Source organism: Cyprinus carpio, unplaced genomic scaffold (assembly GCF_018340385.1).
Source record: "Cyprinus carpio isolate SPL01 unplaced genomic scaffold, ASM1834038v1 S000006580, whole genome shotgun sequence".
Classification (NCBI taxonomy): domain Eukaryota; kingdom Metazoa; phylum Chordata; class Actinopteri; order Cypriniformes; family Cyprinidae; genus Cyprinus; species Cyprinus carpio.
In genome coordinates this window covers 486,162-510,307 of record NW_024879235.1, presented here as the reverse complement: position 1 = coordinate 510,307, position 24,146 = coordinate 486,162, and the positions used below count along the sequence as shown (strand labels likewise).

Below are 24,146 nucleotides of genomic sequence, written 5' to 3'. Positions count from 1 at the left end.
CCCAACCAGCACATAACTATGTCCAAACCAATAGGACTAAGTCCCAACCAGCCACATATTACTGAGGTCCAACCCACCAAAAAAAAACTAAGTCCAAACCTATTCTATATGACTAAAGTCCCAACCAATTACTGAGACTAAGTTCCCAACCAACTTATATGAACCTAAGTCCAACCCACACAAAAAAACCTAAGTAAAAAAGTAACAATATTGACTAAGTCCAAACCAGCTTATATGACTAAGTCAAACCCACCCAAAACACTAAAAAAAAAAAAAAAAAAAAAAAAAAAAAAAAAAAAAAAAAAAAAAAAAAAAACAGATGTATAGAGAAACTTCAACCCTAGGGCTGATCAGCTGTATAGAGAAACTGAACACTAGCCCTAGCACACTGAAACTTAACCCTAGGGCTGGAACTGTGAAACTCAACCCTAGCCCTAGAACTGCGAAACTCAAGTAACGTGGATCAATGCTATATCTCGGCAACCTGGTGGAGGCTAGTTGAATCGACTGGGCATCATCCAATTAGTATACACACCATAATTTCAGCTCCTCTAGGTACAATCAGAGAACTGAACGATCAATTACCATATCTCAGCACCTGGGTGGCGCTCTAGAGCACACACGAAAACCAAGGGTTAACTCGACTGGGGGGGCCCACAAGGAGTACAAATAAAACAAGTTTGAGCACTCTAGCCACGTACAGGTCACGAGATATGGGGGGGTCGACCACTTCATAAGTGACCACTCTTCGCATTTATCTATATAACCTAACCCTAACCTAACCTAACCCTAACCTCTAACCTAACCTAACCCTAACCCTAACCCTAACCTAACCCTAACCTAACCTAACCTAACCCTAACCCTAACCCTAACCCTAACCAACCCTGGCCCTAAACCTACCAGTTAGTAACTCCTATGGCTATACACACCCTGGCTCCTAAACCTACCCGTAGTAACCCCGGGGCTATACCCACCCTGGCCCCTAAACTTAACCATTGGTAACCACTGTGGCGTAAACCCTGGGTAAAACCCTAATCACTCTAACCCTGGGCTGCTTAACCCTGGGTCACATTGGGAGGCTTTTGATCGGGAGGTCGTGCCCACAATCAGATGTAGGGATGAGAGGGGATGCGTGCTTGTGAGCTTGGCCTGGCTTGGATGGGTCTTTAGTGGTCAGTGGACGGATGGACCGAGCACAACCAGGTTCAGACCTTAGGTTTGAACCTTGGACGTTTCATTCCCCTAACTGTCATAACCCTGGGCAAAATACCTCTTTAACTGCTCTTAACCCTAATCACTCTAACCCTGGGCTGCTTAACCCTGGGTCACATTGCCCTCCAGATGACAGCCCAAATTCTCTTAGCCTTGATGTAAATACTAAGAGAACACAAATCATGTGATTTACAAATCTTTTGGACATGGCTCATGTTGTTGAGGGTCATTGGAACATGATTCATGTGGTTGAGAAATGTTTGGGGCTATTGTGTGGCCGTGTTGGTTTTCTGAGGGGTTGGGAGGTCGTGCTCATAATCAGATGTAGAAATGAGAGGGGATGCGTGCTTGTGAACTTGGCCTGGCTTGGATTGGTCTTTAGTGGTCAGTGGACAGATGGACGGAGCACAACCAGGTTCAGACCTTAGGTTTGAACCTTGGACGTTTCATTCCCCTAACCAAAGCAAAAGAATAGCTTTTTTTTCTTTTTCTTTTTACCTTAAACATGGGTTAATTTTTCCATATTTATTTTGGATCAACAAATTTCTAAATGCAGTGCATTTAGCAAGTGTGCAAAATAGCCATTGTATTCATACTTCACTGCAACAATAGGAAGAAAAGGAGATCTGGACACCAGAAAAGGAGATCTGGACACCAGTGTTAACTTGTTTTCCATCATTTTTATGTGAACTGGAATGTGTGGGTGACACAAAATGAAGGCTGCCTTTCAAGGATACTCCAAATTGAGACGACCTTCAGAAGTGCTTGATAAAGTGGCAGCCGAGGACTGAATCCTTACAGATATGCAGACCTCCGTTTGAGATGCAAACATAATTAAAATGAGAAAACAATCTGTTAAATACAAATAAGATCCTAAATTATATTTAGGGTTACTGCATTTTGAATTGATCAGACCATATTTATAGTATGCAGAACAACAGAAAGGATTTAAAGCCATGACCATTCAAAGAACTTGCTACTTTTTGGGAAAACTGGAGGATCCTTTGCCTCAGTTTGAACATTAACGATTGATTAAAAACTGAAATGCATGCAGATCTAAAGGGGTACACATGTTTTTAGCTCATGTATGGAACAGTTCCAAACCAGGCTCATTGGAAATATGTGACTCATATTTAAACACCTTTCACTTCAGTTTTTAGGAGAAATGAACAGTAGAGACAGTCAGACGCCAACAACTTTTGTTCCTCTTGCATGGGCTGAGGATCAATGAGTAAAGGCTTATTTTTGCATGTTGACTGCAAAATACTATTTTGTGACCTCAAAACATTTTGACCACTTATTTTTTGAACTAATAAAAGTCAAGTTTGTATCACATTATCCAGCCCATATGTATGGCTTTATAGCTAGGCAGCTTACCTGATACAGCGTTGTAATAGAGACACATATATATAGCTTCAATAGGGCCTATTGAAGACATGCCATCTGAAAAGCGCAGAGAATGTACCCGGAGCAATGTATTCCAGGGTCATGTATTTCCAGCGAGCCTGGGTTGCGATTTTTGTAAGAGTTTGATTACTTTCATATCAAATTGCAGTATGTAACATCTTTCACAAAACATCTGTTTATCCTGGTCTCTTGTCATCATTTCTAGAAAACAATTCAAATATATTTTAAACTAGAAAATAATTGTGAGGAAATAAAACTTGTAAATAAAAGTGCTGTTAAAATACAGATGCTTGTTAAGAAGATGTCAATTCATTCTATTTGTTTGATGTATAAAGCACATTTCCTTTACAGTGTAGCAACAACATGTACAATGCCACAGTAATTAATAAGGAAAGTTACAAATGTTTATTATGTCACTTTTTTTATTTCAAACTATATGCATATGTTAAATTGTTGTTGAACAAATTATTTTACTTAAGAATCTAGTGAGCTTCATAGTGTACACTTTGTCTGCTCTGCCAGCGAATCTTTACTTTGTGACAAAAATGAGTTAAATGTTTTTTTTTTTTTGAAAAAAGTTTGTAACCAAAAGAGAAAAGCATGATCATTTGTTTCATAGCTGAACACATCCTGAAGTCTCAAAATCACTCCTTAAGTCAGTATAATTAAAGCCTTGAACATAAATCAATCAGATCACAAAAATGTACATAAAGGCACATTAAATCCCTGTGCTTCTATACTGTAAAGTTCAAGTAGCCGAGCATTTATCATACTCTACAATCTATGTACTATTACTTTAAGCCTTGACATTTAGCCTTAGAAACTTGTGTTTGCTTGTATTGATACATATAAACCCATATCTGCAGCTGTCTTCATCCACTGAAACAAGGGACAAAGTCGTGGTGTTCTTCTGCTTGTCTTTCACTCGTCTGTTCCACTATACATGTCAGCTAGTTTGGTGAAGCGAGGACCCCAGTCGTGGAGGTAATCATAATCCTGGTCTCCATCACTGCTAGAGGAGTTGATTGAGCTGAGTGATCCTGCAGTAGATCCATTACCTTCGTAGTCGAACACCAAGAGGGAGTCGTACGGTGGAGCAGTAGGATCATTATCAGCAGCCCTCAGACCCTGCAGAGATAATCAGTGTATAAAGTACCAGTTCATTTCACCATCCTTTTATCTAAAACCCACAGCAAATGTTAAACTGAGTTCACCTGAACTATCCATTAGCAGTGTGTGCTGAAGAATGCACTTCTGTAGCTAAATGATTTGAATCTGTATTCAGATTAAATCAGGTGCTGGTGGAGCTTAAACTGGAAGTTTGTCAAAACCACATGAAAAGCCCATTTTAAATTTAAACTTATTCCCTTCATAATTTCTAGGGCCGCCCTCGACTAAGGATTATTTTCTGGTAGATTTGTAGTCATTAATTTTAAACAGTAATCGACTAATCGCACATTTATTAATAAACCATTTAAATCATTATAATGAGTCTTTAATTGCGTACATAACATAAGCGTTCATGCACATGCATAAAGCTTGCCACAGCGCACTGGCAGAAGTAATGATTATGAATGTGTTGGGAAAAACAGTAAGGAGACTGCATTAACATTTTAATAATTTGATAAACTAGTGCTTTGTTTGTTTTCGGCTTAAGAGATAAAGTCGGAAGCACTGAATGCGCCTGTATGCATGTTTCATATGGATTTCATAATCTGAGAATTTTTTTTTTTCTTTTCATTTTGAATTGGTTTATTTGAAAGTAGACATTTCACTCTCTAAAGATTTTTTTTTTTTTTTTTTTTATGTCTGTAAGCCAAGGCAAATATATACATGGAGTTTCGTGCTCAAGTTCACAGAGACCGAGACGACAGAAAGCGCATCCTGTTTGCTTTCATTATTTGGCAAAAGCACACTGTTTTGTTGTTCTAGTGAGTGCACACAAATAAACATAGAGTATTTACAGATTTGAAAGATGTATTACTGTCATCTGAATGACCAAAAATTACAGAGTATTATAAGAGCAGGTGAGTGAACCAGTGTCTGCAGTGAGCTACTGTTCATCTCCACACTCCACAGACACTTGAACAGTGCACATTTCTCTAGGTTAACATTAGATTGAGCGGACATGTAAAGTTGCTAATACTTAGATATTTCAGAAGATAAGCCATATTTGAGGTCAGTGAATGATAGGCGAGTGTTTAGATGTCCTGCCGATCTGTCACGAACTGCGTTACTTTGCATGTGGATTATTTTTATTATAATTTTTTCCCTGTGACTAAGCGACCAAGTCTCTTCTGGTCAACTAACAATTACTCGACTATAAGTGGGCAGTCCTAATAGTTTACATATAGCAAATACATATATGTATAAATCATACAAGTATATTTTTTATTACAATAGTTCTGTGAACATTTTATTAAAAACCCTCTGATGCTGCTTGTTTGGCGGTCAAATATATATATATATATATATATATATATATATATATTTTTTTTTTTTTTTTTTTTTTTTTTTAATGAAATGAATGTACTATATTTTTCTTTGGTAATGTTTTTTATTATTTTTTGTTATGGGATTTTCTAGTACTTAATCATATTTATAAATCAGTTATGATCCATTTATTACCTGTTAACTACTTGGTTTTCCATTCGTTTCCAATGCAGTCATTTTTGACTGTGAACAATACAAAGACCATTTTTTTCAGGACCATTTAACCTTTTCAAATCATGCACCAGAGGGTTTCTTGAGTAGGCATCTTCTGCATGTGGCATGTGATGTGACGTGACATACAGCCAAGTATGGTGAACCATACTCACAATTCGTGCTCTGCATTTAACCCATCCAAAGTGCACACACACAGCAGTGAACACACACACACCGTGAACACACATCCGGAGCAGTGGGTAGCCATTTATTCTGCGGCACCCGAGGAGCAGTTGGGGGTTCGGTGCCTTGCTCAAGGGCACCTTAGTCATGGTACTACCGGCCTGAGACTCAAACCCACAACCTTAGGAGTCAAACTCTCTAACCATTAGGCCACAACTTCCCCCAAATGTGTATCCCTAGCACTTTTTGAAAGCCACGGAAAAAGCCACACAAGTGGCTGAGAACTGACGCAGCGGAAGTGCTGAGCAGGCAATGTATCACGTATGACATGCATGCTGCTGTACATCAGAAACAGCAATGCAGCTATATGATCATAATCACAGAATCAGTCATTTTCATAAAGTGAACATTTAGTTTAGGCACTCATTATTGCACTTTTAGATATTTAACTAAAATATTGTGCTATGACATCTAAACTGCATCTAACAATGTTGTTTTTTCTATTATTTGTAATAATTAATTATTTATTTTGAAGAATGTTTTTTCCTTTTCTGAATAAGTTATAAGGGCTTCGAGCACATCCCTACTATCCATGTTTTCAGGGGGCATGCATGTCCCAGTCACAATACAGAACAACATTATACACACCAAATAAACAAATAAAAACTAACCTAATATTACTAACATGTGATTGAAAACAGGTTCTCACATTTTGTTTCCATCAAGTCAAAATAATATTCTTATCTATAATAGTAACATATTAAATAGGTTACGGTACATTCAACCTGAGACTCTTCAACAAATCTGACCAGCCTAGTATTGTTGTCTTTAGGTAAGGAGCTAATCATAGACTATAGACATTAACAGACTTACACACAACATGTGGGTAAAACAGAAATAGTCTTGTTTCTAAAAGCATTTCTCTAGTCTAATTTTAAAGAATAATTTACTCAAAAAAAAAAAAAAAGATAAAAATCTAGGTACTGTCACCATTTGCATTGCATTTACTCAACCTATCACTGATAACATGAAGTGATCTCCATCTTTCTAGGTCAGGTTTTTATATTCATAATCATTATGCAGCTCATTACGCGGGCCTTTGTCTTCTCAGGTGTGAATCACACTAATATTGATGATAGATGCCTACTCACATATGCCCTTTTGAAACAAAAAGTGTCTTAGAAAATTTAAATCAATCTATTGTTTTCTGTGAGTGAGAAAACAAGATGATTTTCACATCATTTTGAAGCAAAAATTCTAGGCTACAAGCTCCAGGTTTCACAGTCTTGTGAACAAATGTTCTGTATGTGTTTTATGACCTTATTTCAGTGACTTATTAGGGACTTATCAGGGTCACATATAAGATTCATAAATGTAGTTTCATCTGTCTCAGTACAAGGTTTTATTTTTTTTTAATTTTGCACCCTGTTTTGTCCCACTTCTCAAGAATAAACGTTAACAGTATTATTTATATAAATGAATCATGTTATATTACCATAAAATAGTGGTCTATCTTACATTGGGGCATTCAAAGTTGTCAAGCATGTTTAACTCTCTCCGTGCCAGCATTTTTGAAAAAAGTGAGTGAGTTTGATGATTTTCACTAAAATTTGATGGCCTACAGTATATTTAGCTGTATGAATATTTGAATATACAATACACCAAAATAAAGATCAAAGCCTCCACTTTAAAAAATAAATAAATAAATAAATAAATAAAATCTGCTTTATTCTGGCTTAAAGCATTATTTTTTATAAACACCTGAATATAGGTAGGTTTCATACATTTTTTAATTTTGAGCAAAAAGGTGAGAAAATCAAATTTTTATCAAAAACTACATCTGGATAATATTTAGTATGATTATCAAAGCATAAATCTAGTAAATTGCTTCCATCAACACCTCCAAAGCTTGTACAGACATATACCACTTCCTGGATCATCATTTTATAAACATTATGCAGTTTTCATTTATATGCTGGGTAACACATCTTACAAAACCTCCTGAACAAAAATACACATGAACAGGACCGAAAAACTAGTGATCTCTTATGTAAACAGATGCATATGATAAATAATGCGATCATCATGTGTGTTTTTGTTCAGGAGGTTTTGTACTCGTTCAGAAGATGTGTAATAGCGCCCCCGAGTGTATTACGGTGAAAACACAAAAAGCCGTAAAAACTTGTCAATGGCGGGGAAGCGTTGTCTTCTAAATGACAAGATAACTTGTCAATGGCAGGGAAAGAGTTAATATACCGTTTTATATGTATAGTGTCAATATTGTCACATCAGCATGTCTTGCAGGGCTCAAATCTGGGTATAACAAACAAGTACTGACATGACCTGCTGAAATGCATCAGTGAATTATTAAATGTAAGTTTCAAACCTTTTATTTGTAAACTGGCTAGTACTGTACAATAAAAAGTAAGCAAACTTCGAGCACTACTGTCTCTGTAATATTTCACTGTAAGTTACAGTTGTCAAACAGCTGGAACATTAAGCATTTATATGATGAATAATTATCAATATTAAATGTTATTATTGTTGCTAATACAATTAAATTGTTTTATCTTAATTTCAATTCCAGCTTTATCGAGCAATAGTATTAACAATCCCTTTGCGCCACCTGGTGGTGATTTTACAACTGGGTTGTTTTTACTTTACTGCAAGCATTTTGCTTGACTACCTGCTGTATATATTCATGGAGGGCCGTAGCCCACATGCAACATTTATCAACACATTAGTACCACCTGATGTATTTTCTTATTTTAAACAATATTTTGTTTGATGGTTGTATAGTGCCACTTCACCTCGCTGATGAAATCTCCAATATCTCCAGGATGAGGTGCGGTGGATCTGACAGGGTAATGGGGCTCAGGGTGCAGGGGTCTCTCATCCATCCGACGGATGCCAATGGCCTTGAGGCCATCAGTCTCTATATCTGGCTGCTGCAGCTGGCTCAGGTCATAATCCTGTTTGCAAACACACACAAGGGTCCAGAAATATGCTGGATTCAACAAGACTAAAAACACTTTTAGCATTTATAAAACTTCTATTGTCATACACTGATTTTTACCAAGATCTCTTGCTCTTTACTGATGTGTCAAACACAGCAGTTTTGAGTAAATGACAATAACAGTAAAATGTTCTTGAATATGACAGATACATTTTAACAGCAACTGAGAAACGATTGTCGAACTGTGTTAGGGAGTTACTGGCCATTTTGTTTGGTTGGTGACATAGGTGTGATTTCCGGGCTGGGACTTGCAAAAAATCAATTCTGTCCCCACCAATTTTTTTTGAAAACCATTGAAAAAATATAACATACCTAATGCAAAGTAAAATTATTTCCAATCTGTCTCCAGTCATTCTTCATAATTTACTTCATTCATGTAACACAAAATGCATTTGTGCCCGTCAGACAGGCCTTTTTCCTGTTGTTTACCTCCTATTGTAAACCTTGTCACAAACATATCAGAATTTCTAGAAATTAAACAATGTAATTATGTGCACAGCACACTCTGGAGCAGACATACTCTTTTACTGTGTGATAGAAATAAAGTAAACAATACTTTATACTGTATTTACACATTTAGACTAAATATACCACTCAACAATTAAGATAAGCACACAAATGACACAACGTGATTATCGAGAAGTTTAAAGAAATTATGTTAACAAAGTTATAAGTGATAATAATACAGTGAATGTAGGTTTACGTATGCATCCACTTGCAGTTGTTAGTGAAGGCTACACTAAAATGTTGCAATGACAAAATACTGCACTAGATTCAAAGTTCATTTTTATGATATATATTACAATAAAGTAACAATTTTGAAAGAAGTTTATTGTGACCGACCGTAAAACACAAATTTTCACACACTTTTCCAAAATTTTTTTTAAAGTGTTACTAATGACACATCAAGCTAAATACAAGCTAAATATAGATGTGAATGGAGTCTAAAGCGTTTTAGAGCTTTTTGATCCACATTTGAGCACTTTCAAAGGTATTTAAAAACACATTCGACCGGGTTACGCTCGTAGTGTTGACACTCGTGGTCGAATGCATTCGATCAGCTGCTAAACTCTCAGCTGACTTAACTAATTCTTAAACATTATGATGTTCATTTCCTTTCTGTTAACCAACAAAATTAGAATGTTAAATAAGGTTTACATTAAATTACAATGGAAGAGTGTGTGACCTGTTAAAAATAAATGTTTTTTCTTTTCAGTGGTTTAGTTCTGCACGTGCATAAACAACAGGAGAAGATGGAGAAAAACAATAAAACAACAGAAAATGGAATAAAATAAATAGGCCTACATGAAATATGTTTCAGTTAAATAATTTAAAAATTAACAAAACAAAAGAAAGGAACAAAGGTCGGTTTCATTTCATTTTAATGGCAGCACGAGTTTAATAAAATATAAATGCAAAGCGCATCCTGTTTATTTTCTTGTTTTTACAAAGGCATAGTTTTTTTTTTCTTATTGTGACTATACATACATAAAAGTAAACCATTTCAAATGATGTCTTACTATCTTTATGACCAAGAATGACAGATTGTTTTAATTTTTTTCCGCAGTGATTAGGACAATATCCGTGATCGCCCCCGAGCCTCTCTCAGGCACACATCATAGCCCTATCATTTATAACATTGCCTATGTTGTTTATAATGAAACCCATTATAATTTGTGTTTTATTTTACATTTACATTTAGTGATTTAGCTAGCACATGCTTTTATCCAAACAACTTACAAGATATTGAAATTTAAATATGGCTCCAAGAGTAAATTGTTAAAATGTACACATTTTCAGTGGTCAAAAAACAAATGTGTCACTTTGAAAACATGACACTTCTTTTCTTTTAAAGAGGAAGGTCTGAAAAACAAATAATATTGAAACTAGAAATGTATCTTGTTTCCTTCTGTCAGAACAACTGCATTGAACATATCTGAGTGCCATATATATTCTTTTTTCAAAGTTTGCCTGCCTATAACTCAAGAAGTATTAAAGATATTACAATAGGATTCTATATATAGTAGTTATTAATAAACTTTTTTTGTTTTGCAGTCTTCATTTTCAAGGCCCTACATCATTCAGTCCCAGAGATATGAGGATCTCAATGAGGCTCCATTTTTAGATTGTTGATTGTTGTTGTTGTTATTACCCATTTTCAGTGGTTGAAATCCAAATGTTGGTTACTTTGTATACAGCCAATAGTAATTTAAAGAACAATGTCTGACAAATAAATAATGATGAAATTAAAATTGTATCTTGTTTCTTTCTATCAAAACAATATGCATATAAAATATCTGTCCAAGTGCTAGAAATGAATTGAAATGGTCAAGTTGAGGCACATTACCTTGCTCTGTGTAGTCTATTTATAAGATTCTATATCTGAATCTGCTTCAAGGATATTTGGAAGAAGGAATTTTATTCATTTTAACATATTTGAAAGCTGCTGGGAGATCAGATATGCAGTATATGGAGTCTCATTGAGATCCCGATATGTCAGGGACTGAAAAATGTAGGGCCTTGAAATAAAAATTCCAAAAGAAAAGTTTATTAAGGACTAGAATCTAAAATCATATTGCGATATCTTTAATACTTCTTGAGTTACAGACATGCAAACTTCAGAAAAATAATATTTATTGCATTCAGACAGATATGTTCAATGCAATTGTTCTGACAGAAGAAAACAAGATACATTCATAGTTTTAATATAATTTTTTCTTCAGACTTTCCTCTTTAAAAGAAAAGAAGTATCATATTTTTCAAAGTGACCCACAATTGGTTTTTGACCACTGAAAATGTGTACAATTTAATGATTTATTTCTGGAGCCATGTTGAAATTGCCAAAGCCAACAGATTTTACTAACAAAGCTACCAATCTCTGTGTAAAAGTAACATTATGATGCTGCCATCTTTTTATAGTCATATTTACCCTCCTGTAATTTGGCTCTGAATCTCAGGTGAAAATTGCCATTTTGACCCCCCTCTACAAAATAGTGGATTACTCAGTAAATATTTATCCATGACATTTAATGTTTTGGCTTTCATCACTATACATGTTTATCTTTCTTCAGAAAAAAATATTAGCAAAATAAAACATTTGAGCCAGGGACCTCTGGTTAGGGTTGGGTATCATTTGAATTTAAGCAATTCCCATTCTGCTTATCGATTCCGATTCTTTTCAATTCCCAGTCTTGATTCCAATGTGATTAAATAATGATATCAAACATTTATCCCATGTCTCTTTTTTGCAAACCATTTTATGAATGAATGATTCAATGACTCACTCAAGATGTACTTGTTTCATTACTGGATGAATCAGCATTCTTGAACAATGCTGTTGAAAAACAATGTGGTTGAAAAGACTGTTGCTCTCTTTAGGTCAGCGGCAGTGCTAATGCAGATTTAAATACTCAAATCACACTGATGTGGTCATACGCTGCACGAACCAAGTGATCACAACATTGATCACACACGTCAAAGGTTGAGAAATGAAACGGATGAATCATTGTAATTAGGAATAGAATCATGCTGGAGTTTGAATCGTGTTCGCTATTTTTAACAAACTATTAAATTAAAGTGCTTTGTCATGTTGGTGGTGATACCTCTCTTGCAACATGTTTAGCTATCATAGATATTATACTAAGCGTTTTTGGCTTCTGATCACAAATGTAGCCAAACTTTGGAGCACTTAGCGAGCAAGGTCCTGGCAGATCGCTAGTTCCAGTCCTAACAGATGAAAAAAATAAAAAGCACATAGGAATCGATAGGTGGAATTGAAATTGTAATTTGACAACAAGAATCCGATTCCTGACCTTAAGTATCCGATTCTGGAATTGGAATCGATTTTCGATTCCCAACCCTACCTCTGGCTGAGCTGACACAGAATGACCCAGCAGTACTTTCCAATAGCTTTGAAATGAATGTTAAGTAAAAACAGCGTGAAATCAGAAATTGTGCAGGCTTAAATTGAGTACTGTTATCAGTCCAGATACCAAAGGTGCAGGAAGTGTTTTTTTTTTTTCTGTGGACTGTTTAACTGTTGGGAATAAAAAAAAAAAAAAATTATAATTTGTCATCTTGTTGGCAGAGGCTATTAACGCTAACTCCACCCACCAACGTGTGACTGGGCTAGTGAACATTACAAAAGATGGTCATCAATCATCAGATTCAGTCATGCAGATGGTAAAGCGTGTGCCATAATCCCTTTGACAAACTTTTTTTCCCTCTCTTTTATTTTATATTTAAAATTTACACTCAATAAGTCATTATTGCACAGTTTTATAATGTATTACAATGCTGAGGTGCAGATAATTGACACTATTTGCAATAAATAATTAGCAGAATATCCTGCTATTTTAACTATCTATAGCTATTTGCACTGTGTAAATAGCATATCACTAAAAAATACTGGTATTTTCCCTTAGTGTAAATAGCCTCTATCGCACGCATAGCTGCCAAAATAACGGCCCATTTCAAATATTTCCATGCTTTTTTGAATTTCTTTGATTTCAGTAATAAAAGTGTACATCTTTAAAATGCATGCTAATTACAGCGAAGTGCAAAAGGTAGTGTTCGGTGTTCAGCAGTGGTCACAAAAATTGAAATAGTAAATTTTAAATTAATATCTTCTTGTAAACTCAGAGGTATGTATTCAGACGTCAGTTAAATTTTCATATCACCATGATGTTTGTCCAAAAAAAAAAAAAAAAATAGGTAATTTTTACACAAGTGGTCGGAGATAAACACTGACATTCTGTAATCAGACCGCCATAAAATCATTGACAAATCCCTGTAAATGTTTAAAACTTACATCCCCATGAGAAACAATTACCATCCAAACAGGTCTTCAAGGGTCATGAAACCCCAGACTACTTTTTCTGAGATTTTAGCAGAGGTGTTTGTGTTGCACATCATAGAAGACAATGTTAGCATCCGATAATTTTAATTGTGTGAGAAAACTAATTAATTTTAAGCTTTTTTTGTGGCAATTTGTGACGCGGCAAAGGACTATTATACATCAATGATGCGTCAGTGTCTATTAAATTATTCATGAGACTGCGTGTTCTTACACTATGAGAAAAAACTTTGCTTAATTATTCACAACTGTATGTGTTGATTTGCTATGACAGATGCTTCAGACTGTGAGATGACATCGCACACATTAATTGAGAGAAACGTTCATGGATCGAAGAAGAGTGTTTGTTTTTGCTTTGTAATAAGAGTTTGGCACAAACGTGATTCATTCACTTGGTGAGTATAACTGTTTTTACAGCTCCTTGACATAACCAGTCAAAAGGCTTATATAAACGTTGCAGAATAAGCCTTAAAAAGTTATCATAGCTACAATAGGGCATTCATATATTTGTTTTCGATACAGAGTGCAAATGGCTGTGCATTTATTTGTGTTTTTAACTCAACGGAAACAAGTTTTTGGATAGGGGTTACCCTTCTGTATGGATTGAAGAAGTGTTTAATAGTGCTTTTCAAAAGACACATTCTGAGTTGTTGAAAAAGAAAACAAAAGTAAAAAAAACTCCTTTACTTTTATTACAATGCATTCAACTAAGTCTTATCTTATGAGATCTATTTTTAAGAAATATTGGTATTTGTTGTCCTCTGACCCAGAGTTGGGTACTATTTTTCAGCATCCTCCTTTGATTGTGTATAAACATTCCAAAAATGTAAAAGATTCTTTGGTACATGCTTGTTTTCAAAAGAATACTCCAGATTCTTCTCAGAGATTACGTAGCCCTATACCAAATGGTAATTATCGCTGTGGTAATTGTGCTTAGTGCAATAATACATCAAAAACTTATTTCTTTTGTCATCCAAGAACCAGTTAAACATATAGAATTAACTCCGTTATTACATGTTTTTCTACGTATGTTGTTTATTTGATTCAGGGTCCTTGTGGTTTAGGTTATATTGGAAAAACATCACGTCAACTTAAACAAAGAATTAGTAAACACAAGAGCTCTATTAGGAGAAAAGATATGAACTATCCAGTTGCAGCTCATTTTCTTGCCTTCTTGCCATGGACACACCAAGCCAACGATCGGCCATTAGCCATCGTTGGGCCGACAGCGAGCAACGGTTGGGCTAGTTTGTTTTGTGTGTTCCACTTGTCGGCTCTCGCTGGCCTAACATCGGTGGCAGTTTGCCCGATTCAACATGCTGTCGGCGCGAGGGAGAGCTCTGATTGGATGTTCAGTGATTAAAGTTATTAACGTTACTGATATTCAAAATGGTAAGCAAGCGCTGCTTTGTTTACATTTCTTTTATCTGCGTTTATCTTGTATATCTTTGTTTCGGTTTCTCCTTTTGAATGATGAATATATACTATTAATTGCTGCTGATATGAACAGTTTGTTCCTCTCACGCATGCGCAGAACGCATGTGTTAGTTTGCCTTTGGCTGTAGTCTGTGCGGTGTGTTCCAGCGCAGCTTTTTGGTCCAAGCTGCTGATGAGAGGCGACAACAACGTTGACTTTCGCCGCTGTTAGTTCTTTGAAGTCAGCTTGGTGTGTCCCGGCCTTTCCTTACAGTTTTGTGGGTTTGAAAGGGTTAATGTGCCACCTAGAGGTGGCGATATTGAATTGTTTTTACATCAACGTGAACTGTTTTGGATCTTTACCCTTCAGACATTATCACCTAATGGCATGAATAATGAAGCTTTATTTAATGTGATGTTATAATGCAATCTGGGCCTGATGTATGTGTTAGTATGTACGTACAGAATATGTTTATGTGTATATGTGAACTTCAAGTGATGATGTACCTATTGTGGGTTGTTATTAAATAATGGATCTTTACAGTGATTGGTCATGAATCTATTTTTAAATGGGGTGTACTTTGTGATGTCATGTTTTAAAAATATTTCTGATGAAGGTCATGTGACTGAAATGTAGTCATTAAATAAATAATTTGATTTTTTGCATAGATAGTGTGCGGGACTTTTTTGCTTTTTAACTTAATGGAAGCAAAATGAAACTGTCTGAACCCGAGGCTGTGGGTGTTTTCTGTCTTCCCTCTTCCCCCTCCACTCACACCATGCCCACTTTTTCTTAGCTTTTTTTAAAACTGTGGTGAGAACTAGCCAGTGCTGAAACAGGGGGTTTCATGACCCTTTAAATTGCACTGTGAAGAAAGCTGATGACATTTAAAATAAACCTGCCTTCCTTTATTATACTAATGCTGAAGGGTGCCCTCTGGTGTCTATATTTACTGAACAATCTAAAAAAGTGGGAAAAACATTTTTAATTAAAATCCTAAGAAGACATTTAGCTTGTTGTAGACCAATACAACCTAATTATAGAGTTAGGATTCTTGGACAGTACCTGGTCTTCCTCCCCTCCTCCCTCTTCATCATATTTCAGGATGCTGTCTCTTATGTCCTCCTCTGGGTCGATCAGCAGCTGCTTGACTAGCCGTTCCTTATCTCTCCTTTTCATCCACATGACAAACAACAACACAAGGACTACACAGAGAGAGTTATTATTACAAATATAAAAAGAATAATTTTCCTTATCAGCACTGACTTCTGAAAGGGTCAATCTGAAGAAAGGTGTGATGCAGATCTCTCAGGTACTTTGGGGAAGTATTTGTTTCTAACCCTTACTGTTATTATCATAAATGTAAATGCAACTTTTACATATTCAGATATCATAAATCTTGTGCACAGTTCCATAGGTTGCCACAGACTTCAAGAGCAGAAACAGAAGAAGAACATTGATACAATAGGTGCCTTTACAACTATTGTGCTTGTCGCCTAATTAAAGGCAGAACAAACATTGTGATCCTGTATAAATACTTTACCATTTATATTTCCTTTTTGCATTACTGTAGTGAGAATGATTTTTTTTTTTAAGAAAAATATTATTTAAATTCTTTATATTGGAAGAAGCATGATCTGGATATGTTCTTGAGATTGAGCTGTAAATGTGGCCTACAGTATGTGACTCACTGAGGAGGGTGATTATACAGAGCAAGAGGGTTATGATTGCTCCTGTGCCGAGTCCAGCGCTCATGATGCGCTCCTGATCCGTGCAGTCACCGTTATGATCACAATGACACACCTTCACTCGCAGATACGAGGTGTTGGACAGAGGCATGTCACCGGAGTCTGTGATTATAATGGGAATCCGATAGAGTCCACTCTCCAGAAAGTCAATTTTAAGAGAGAGTTGTGCATATTCACCTAGGAAATGGATTAAACACTATTAAAGCAATACTTACTTAGAATTATTCATATGTATTTACCTGCAGGTGTGTTTTCTGTGTCTTGAATCAGTATGAAAATAAGAAATTATTTCAAGAAAATGTCTACACTGGAAGTATCAACAACACTGTGACAGTTTTTACTGTTTGGCGGTTTTACCGAAGAGCAATATTTATATTTTACTTTAGTGTGTCTGTACTGTAGTTATCTGCATGTCACCAAAGCCTGCAGTTGGCGCTAGTGAGCATCCGTTATAATGTAACTTCTCAAGAGAAGTCAAGCTGTTAGGACTGTTCCAAAGTGCTCTGTAGCAAAATTTTAATCTCACTTAATGTTCACTGATTTTACAGGTAAGCTAATTGCGAGGTGTCATTGCAGACTGTGTTTTTCAAGTGTTTATATGTGTAATCGCTTTGTTAGTACAATGAATTAAATTTATTACCATACAAATAAATAACCACACTGGTGCTCCCACAGATGGTTCACACATGTGCAGGTACTGCAAGTGTGGATGAACAAACACTCAAGTTACACTGGGCTTTATCATGATATCAAAAATAATTACTGCTTATTAATACGTTAATGTTCTGTAACAATGCTTTCAGTCATTGTTCAACTGATTATCACAAAATGGTTAAATTAGATAAAATGTAAATACTTAGGTGAATTGGGTTGGGTACCGAAACCCAGTGCCAAGATTTTGGTGTCTTATTTTGGTGCCACTTAAATGCCTGTGTAATCGACTGAAATATTTGTCCTCTGCTTTTCTGAAATGGACGTAAGAAGTATCATCACCGTGTGTGAAAAAATTATTTACCAACTGAGAAAATGCATGTGAATGCAAGTCGGAAAGCACAACAAATCTTTGTAGGAACACGAGTGTCCATACTGAGAAATGTTTCTAAACCTGTTGTCCAACAAAAGAGAACATTATAACATGTTTTTACACTGCAACATCAGAAAGACATTGCCAAGTAACACAACCTTGCAAACAATAATAAAATCAGAGAAGGACTTTAACTGTAAGCGACAGAAGCATATGAAGACTCAGGAAGCGTGGATTTCGAACGCCGTTGCCTAGCATCCATCTGGCAAATCTCCGTTCTCTACCCAACAAAACAGACGAACTCCTTCTGCTTTCCCAGACAAATAAGGATTTATCACACTCTGCTGCTCTGTGTTTCACGGAAACCTGGCTTAATGACGCCATACCGGACAGCGCGCTCCATCAGCCAGGCTTTCAGCTGTTCAGAGCGGACCACAACGCAGAATCAACGGGGAAATTGCGTGGCGGCGGGACATGCTTTTATATCAATGAACGGTGGTGCACAGATGTAACTGTGTTAAAGAAGATGTGCTGTTCAGATCTAGAAGTGCTTTTTGTCAACTGCAAGCCGTTCTATTCGCCGTGGGAGTTTCACTCGTTCATTCTGGTGAGTGTTTACATCCCTCTCTGCAAGGGCACGTAAGCCTGGCTTTACAGAAACTCGCTGACCAGATCACAGAGACAGAACAACAACACCCGGACTCTGTTTTAATCATTCTTGGGGACTTTAATAAAGCCAATCTCTCCCGTGAACTGCCAAATAACAGACAGCATGTTACATGTCCCACAAGAGACAGTAATATATTGGATCACTATTACACCACAATAAAGGATGCATATCACTCCACGAGCAGCTTTGGGATTGTCTGATCACTGTCTGGTTCATCTTATACCAACCTACAGGCAGAAACTTAAATCTGCTAAACCTGTAGTAAAGACTGTAAAGAAATGGACCAACGAAACAGAGCAGGATTTACAAGCTTGTTTTGACCTCACTGATTGGAGTGTTTTTGAAGCTGCTACCACCGATCTGGACGAACTCACAGAGACTGTAACATCCTATATTAGTTTTTGTGAGGATATATGTTTTCCTACCAAGACTTATTTAACATTCAACAACGATAAGCCATGGTTTTCACTCCATCTGCCGGTCATTCGTCAGGCCAAAGAGGATGCCTACCAGAAATGGGGACAGAGTCTTGTATAATCAGGCCAGAAACATACTGAACAAAGAAATTAGAGCGGCTAAAAGGACCTACTCTAAAAAGCTGGAAGACCAGTTTACTTCCAACTACTCAACTTCAGTGTGGAGTGGACTGAGAGCCATCACCAACTACAAGACACCACCCCCCTGCACTGAGGCTAATCAACGACTTGCTAACGACCTGAATGAGTTTTATTGTAGATTTGAAACACCCCACATCCATTCTGATCATCTCTCTACACAACCGTTAACATATCCATCAATACCCCTCTCCCCCCCTCCTGCTCTTCAAATCAGTGAAAATGATGTGCGCCAGGTCTTCAGGAAGAACAAAAGAAGAAAAGCACCAGGGCCAGATGGTGTTACACCAGCCTGTCTGAGAACCTGTGCTGACCAATTGGCCCCCATCTTTTTACAGATCTTCAACAGATCTCTGGAGTTGTGTGAAGTGCCGTCCTGCTTCAAACGCTCCACCCATCATCCCCGTTCCGAAGAAACCCAAGATAACAGGACTTAACGACTACAGACCTGTGGCTCTAACGTCTGTCGTCATGAAGTCATTTGAAAAACTGGTTCTGGCTTATATGAAGGACATCACTGGACCCTTTTTACTGGACAACCCCCTGCAGTTTGCTTACCTACCGAGCAAACAGGTCCGTGGATGATGCAATCAACTTGGGAGTGCACTTCATCATGCAACATCTGGACAAAACAGGGACTTATGTGAGGATCCTGTTTGTGGACTTTAGTTCGGCCTTTCAACACCATCATCCCAACAGCCCTCCAGACCAAACTGACCCAGCTCTCTGTCCCTAGCTCTATCTGTCAGTGGATCACCAGCTTTCTGACAGATAGGCAACAGCTAGTGAGACTGGGAAATTCGTGTCCAACAGCTGCTCCACCAACACTGGTGCCCCTCAAGGATGTGTTCTCTCCTCTCTGCTCTTCTCCCTCTACACCAACGACTGCACTTCCAAAGACCCCTCTGTCAAGCTCCTGAAGTTTGCAGACGACACTACAGTCATCGGCCTCATCCAGGACGGTGACGAGTCTGTTTACAGACAAGAGGTTGAGCAGCTGGCTGTCTGGTGCAGTCTTAACAACCTGGAGCTGAACACTCTCAAAACAGTGGAGAAACCCCCCTGCACTCCCCCCTCTCACCATCATAGACAGCACTGTGCAGTGCAGTGGAGTCATTCAGATTCCTGGGAACCACCATCTCTCAGGACCTGAAGTGGGACAATCACATTGACTCCATTGTTAAAAAGGCCCAACAAAGGTTGTACTTCCTTCGCCAGCTGAGGAAGTTTAACCTGCCACAGGAGCTGCTGAAACAGTTCTACTCAGCCGTCATTGAGTCTGTCCTGTGCACTTCAATAACTGTCTGGTTCTGGGTTCAGCTACAAAATCAGACATCAGAAGACTACAGAGAACGGTTCGGACTGCTGAAAGAATTATTGGTGCTCCCCTCCCCACCCTTCAAGAACTGTATACATCCAGAGTGAGGAAAAGGGCTCAGAAAATCACTCTGGATCCCTCTCATCCAAATTACTCCCTTTTTGAACTTTTGCCATCTGGCCGGCGCTTCAGAGCCGCAAATACCAGGACAGTCAGGCACAAGAACAGTTTCTTCCCCCAGGCAATCTACCTCATTAACAGTTAAATGTTCCCCACTTACGCAAAAATGTTCAATATTCTTATATTTATTTGTTACTCCTCCATCCAAGTACATTTATGCATCTTACTCTATTCTAATCCATTGTCATCTATAGTACCAACTGTTCATACAATTTATTTATTTGCAATTTGTTTTTTTTTTTGTTTTTTCTATGTGTTGTTGTCTCTGTGTGCTGGAAGCTTATGTCACTAAAACAAATTCCTTGTATGCGTAATCATACTTGGCAATAAAGCTCTTTCTGATTCTGATTCTGATGGAATGGGGGACAGAGTCTTGTAATTATCAGGCCAGAAACATACGGACAGCAAAGAGAATTAGAGCGGCTAAAAGGACCTACTCTAAAAAGCTGGAAGACCCAGTTTTACTTCCAACTACTCAACTTCAGTGTGGAGTGGACTGAGAGCCATCACCAACTACAAGACACCACCCCCCTGCACTGAGGCTAATCAACGACTTGCTAACGACCTGAATGAGTTTTATTGTAGATTTGAAACACCCCACATCCATTCTGATCATCTCTCTACACAACCGTTAACATATCCATCAATACCCCTCTCCCCCCCTCCTGCTCTTCAAATCAGTGAAAATGATGTGCGCCAGGTCTTCAGGAAGAACAAAAGAAGAAGAAAAGCACCAGGGCCAGATGGTGTTACACCAGCCTGTCTGAGAACCTGTGCTGACCAATTGGCCCCCATCTTTTCACAGATCTTCAACAGATCTCTGGAGTTGTGTGAAGTGCCGTCCTGCTTCAAACGCTCCACCATCATCCCCGGTTCCAAAGAAACCCAAGATAACAGGACTTAACGACTACAGACCTGTGGCTCTAACATCTGTCGTCATGAAGTCATTTGAAAAACTGGTTCTGGCTTGTATAAAGGACATCACTGGACCCTTACTGGACCCCCTGCAGTTTGCTTACCGAGCAAACAGGTCCGTGGATGATGCAATCAACTTGGGAGTGCACTTCATCATGCAACATCTGGACAAAACAGGGACTTAAGTGAGGATCCTGTTTGTGGACTTTAGTTCGGCTTTCAACACCATCATCCCAACAGCCCTCCAGACCAAACTGACCCAGCTCTCTGTCCCTAGCTCTATCTGTCAGTGGATCACCAGCTTTCTGACAGATAGGCAACAGCTAGTGAGACTGGGGAAATTCATGTCCAACAGCTGCTCCACCAACACTGGTGCCCCTCAAGGATGTGTTCTCTCCTCTCTGCTCTTCTCCCTCTACACCAACGACTGCACCTCCAAAGACCCCTCTGTCAAGCTCCTGAAGTTTGCAGACGACACTACAGTCATCGGCCTCATCCAGGACGGTGACGAGTCTGCTTACAGACAAGAGGTTGAGCAGCTGGCTGTCTGGTGCAGTCTTAACAACCTGGAGCTGAACACTCTCAAAACAGTGGAGATGATTGGAGAAACCCCCCTGCACTCCCCCCACTGCACCATCATGAACAGCACTGTGGCCGCAGTGGAGTCATTCAGATTCCTGGGAACCACCATCTCTCAGGACCTGAAGTGGGACAATCACATTGACTCCATTGTTAAAAAGGCCCAACAAAGGCTGTACTTCCTTCGCCAGCTGAGGAAGTTTAACCTGCCACAGGAGCTGCTGAAACAGTTCTACTCAGCCGTCATTGAGTCTGTCCTGTGCACTTCAATTACTGTCTGGTTTGTTTCATCTACAAAATCAGACATCAGAAGACTACAGAGAACGGTTCGGACTGCTGAAAGAATTATTGGTGCTCCCCTGCCCACCCTTCAAGAACTGTATACATCCAGAGTGAGGAAAAGGGCTCAGAAAATCATTCTGGATCCCTCTCATCCAAGTTACCCCCTTTTTGAACTTTTGCCATCTGGCCGGCGCTTCAGAGCCGCAAATACCAGGACAGTCAGGCACAAGAACAGTTTCTTCCCCCATGCAATCTACCTCATGAACAGTTAAATGTTCCCCACTTACGCAAAAATGTGCAATATTCTTATATTTATTTGTTACCCCTCCATCCAAGTACATTTATGCATCTTACTCTATTCTAATCCATTGTCATCTATAGTACAACTGTTCATACAATTTATTTATTTGCAATTTGTTTTTTGTTTGTTTTTTCTATGTGTTGTTGTCTCTGTGTGCTGGAAGCTTATGTCACTAAAACAAATTCCTTGTATGCGTAATCATACTTGGCAATAAAGCTCTTTCTGATTCTGATTCTGGTTGTAGTCCAAACGAGTCGTTCGTTGTAGTTTTTGAAAATTGATTTCTGTTAAATAAAATATCTACTTTTGAATTGGAGTTTGAGCTTTGTAACTTTGCAGATCTATTTTATGCTCAAACAGCAACATTACAGACTAACTAAAGTTGAAAAAGTGAAAAAGCATAATAGCACCCCTTTAACAAATATGATAATTTACACTCAATATGTTATTACATACTGTTTTATAATGTACTAGAGTACTAAAATATAAATATCTGCCACCTAACTATAATTTACATGTTGTTGCTAAAGAAAATACTGCTACTTTAGTGTAAACAAAATGTATCATTATTTGCACTAGAATATATTGCTTTTTCCTCTTATTGTAACTGTCAAAAAAATAAAAAATAAAGGAAAGGACAAGAAAGGTTCTGTTAAAGATAGTTCAGTGTTGATTCAGTACTTTACAATGTAAAGTTAATCAATTATTAAATGAGTTCAACTGGGCAATACAGCATTGTTTACTAGTATGAACCCCTATTAACAAGTCTTTGTAAAAAGAACGGTTAGCACATTTATTTGTAAGGTAACAGCCTCAACAGCTGTGCTGAATTAATGTTCAGTGTTTGTCATGGGACAACACTGTAGCATACTACTCAAATATTTTGTAGCTTATTTTATACTGGTTCACATATTGTTCTAATACTAGGCTTTATATACTGTGTACTGGGCAGTAAGTAATAAGCAGTAAGCTAGTGTGCCATTTCATAAATTCAGGACTGATTTTTTTACGGCAGTAACCGGGGCAACAGCTCTATTTCTGCTGTTCTATATTTGAGATTTTTAAGAATGCATTTTAGCTTATGTAGAACTGTTTTTGAAGCAGCTAAAATATAAGGTATCACCCTTTTATATATAAAAATAATTTAAAGGCTGAAATGTGAGGTTTGTCATTTTATAAAACTTTTTTGGGGGGGTCAAAACTTTATTTGAACATGTAGTACATGTCAGTAGATAAAATGTTATAAATATTTTTGTTAGTTTAAAATCCAGCCATTGTTTTTAAAATTTTTATTTCAATGTCAATGCAAACAAAAAGTGCATAGTGCTGCTACTTTTTGTTGTTTTTTGGCAAAAAACTTGTGAAACGATTTCAGTATGTGTCCAGAACATTTTATCATGTATTATACCATATTATAACAAAAAGATTTAAGTATTGTATAATATGGGTAGGTCTCGTCCAATTTCATTTTTAAAAAGTATTTTGCGAATGATAAAAGGTTGGAGACCCCTGTATTACATGCTGATTTCCTATTCAAATGACCCTGAAAAGGTTTTTTTTTACAATTTACTTTTGTTTTAGTTAAGTTTAGATGTACAGAAATTTTGTATGAAGGGAACAGAATTACATTGAACTTTTAATAAAATTTAATTGAATTAAATTCAGAATTACTTTAAACTTTTGTTTAAACCCCACCCACATCTTGTTTTATCCAAATACACATAAAATTATTTTGCCATCACAGCAGATACAGATGTTGTCCCTGCTGCACAGCTGTTA

The 24,146-nt window shown here is 37.4% G+C and overlaps 1 protein-coding gene across 1 annotated transcript in view; it reads right to left on the bottom strand.

Moving 5' to 3' along the window:
• Positions 1 to 3,023: 3,023 nt before the first annotated feature.
• zmp:0000000625 (cadherin-2) overlaps positions 3,024 to 24,146 on the bottom strand; it is a 70,793-nt gene continuing 49,670 nt past the window's right edge. Inside the window, exons 13-16 of the mRNA XM_042754669.1 lie at positions 16,428 to 16,661; positions 15,802 to 15,941; positions 8,259 to 8,420; positions 3,024 to 3,747 (exon numbers count right to left, since the gene is read on the bottom strand). Coding sequence (XP_042610603.1) covers positions 3,541 to 3,747; positions 8,259 to 8,420; positions 15,802 to 15,941; positions 16,428 to 16,661 — 743 coding nt within the window. The 3' untranslated portion in view covers positions 3,024 to 3,540. The remainder of the gene's footprint in view (positions 3,748 to 8,258; positions 8,421 to 15,801; positions 15,942 to 16,427; positions 16,662 to 24,146) is intronic.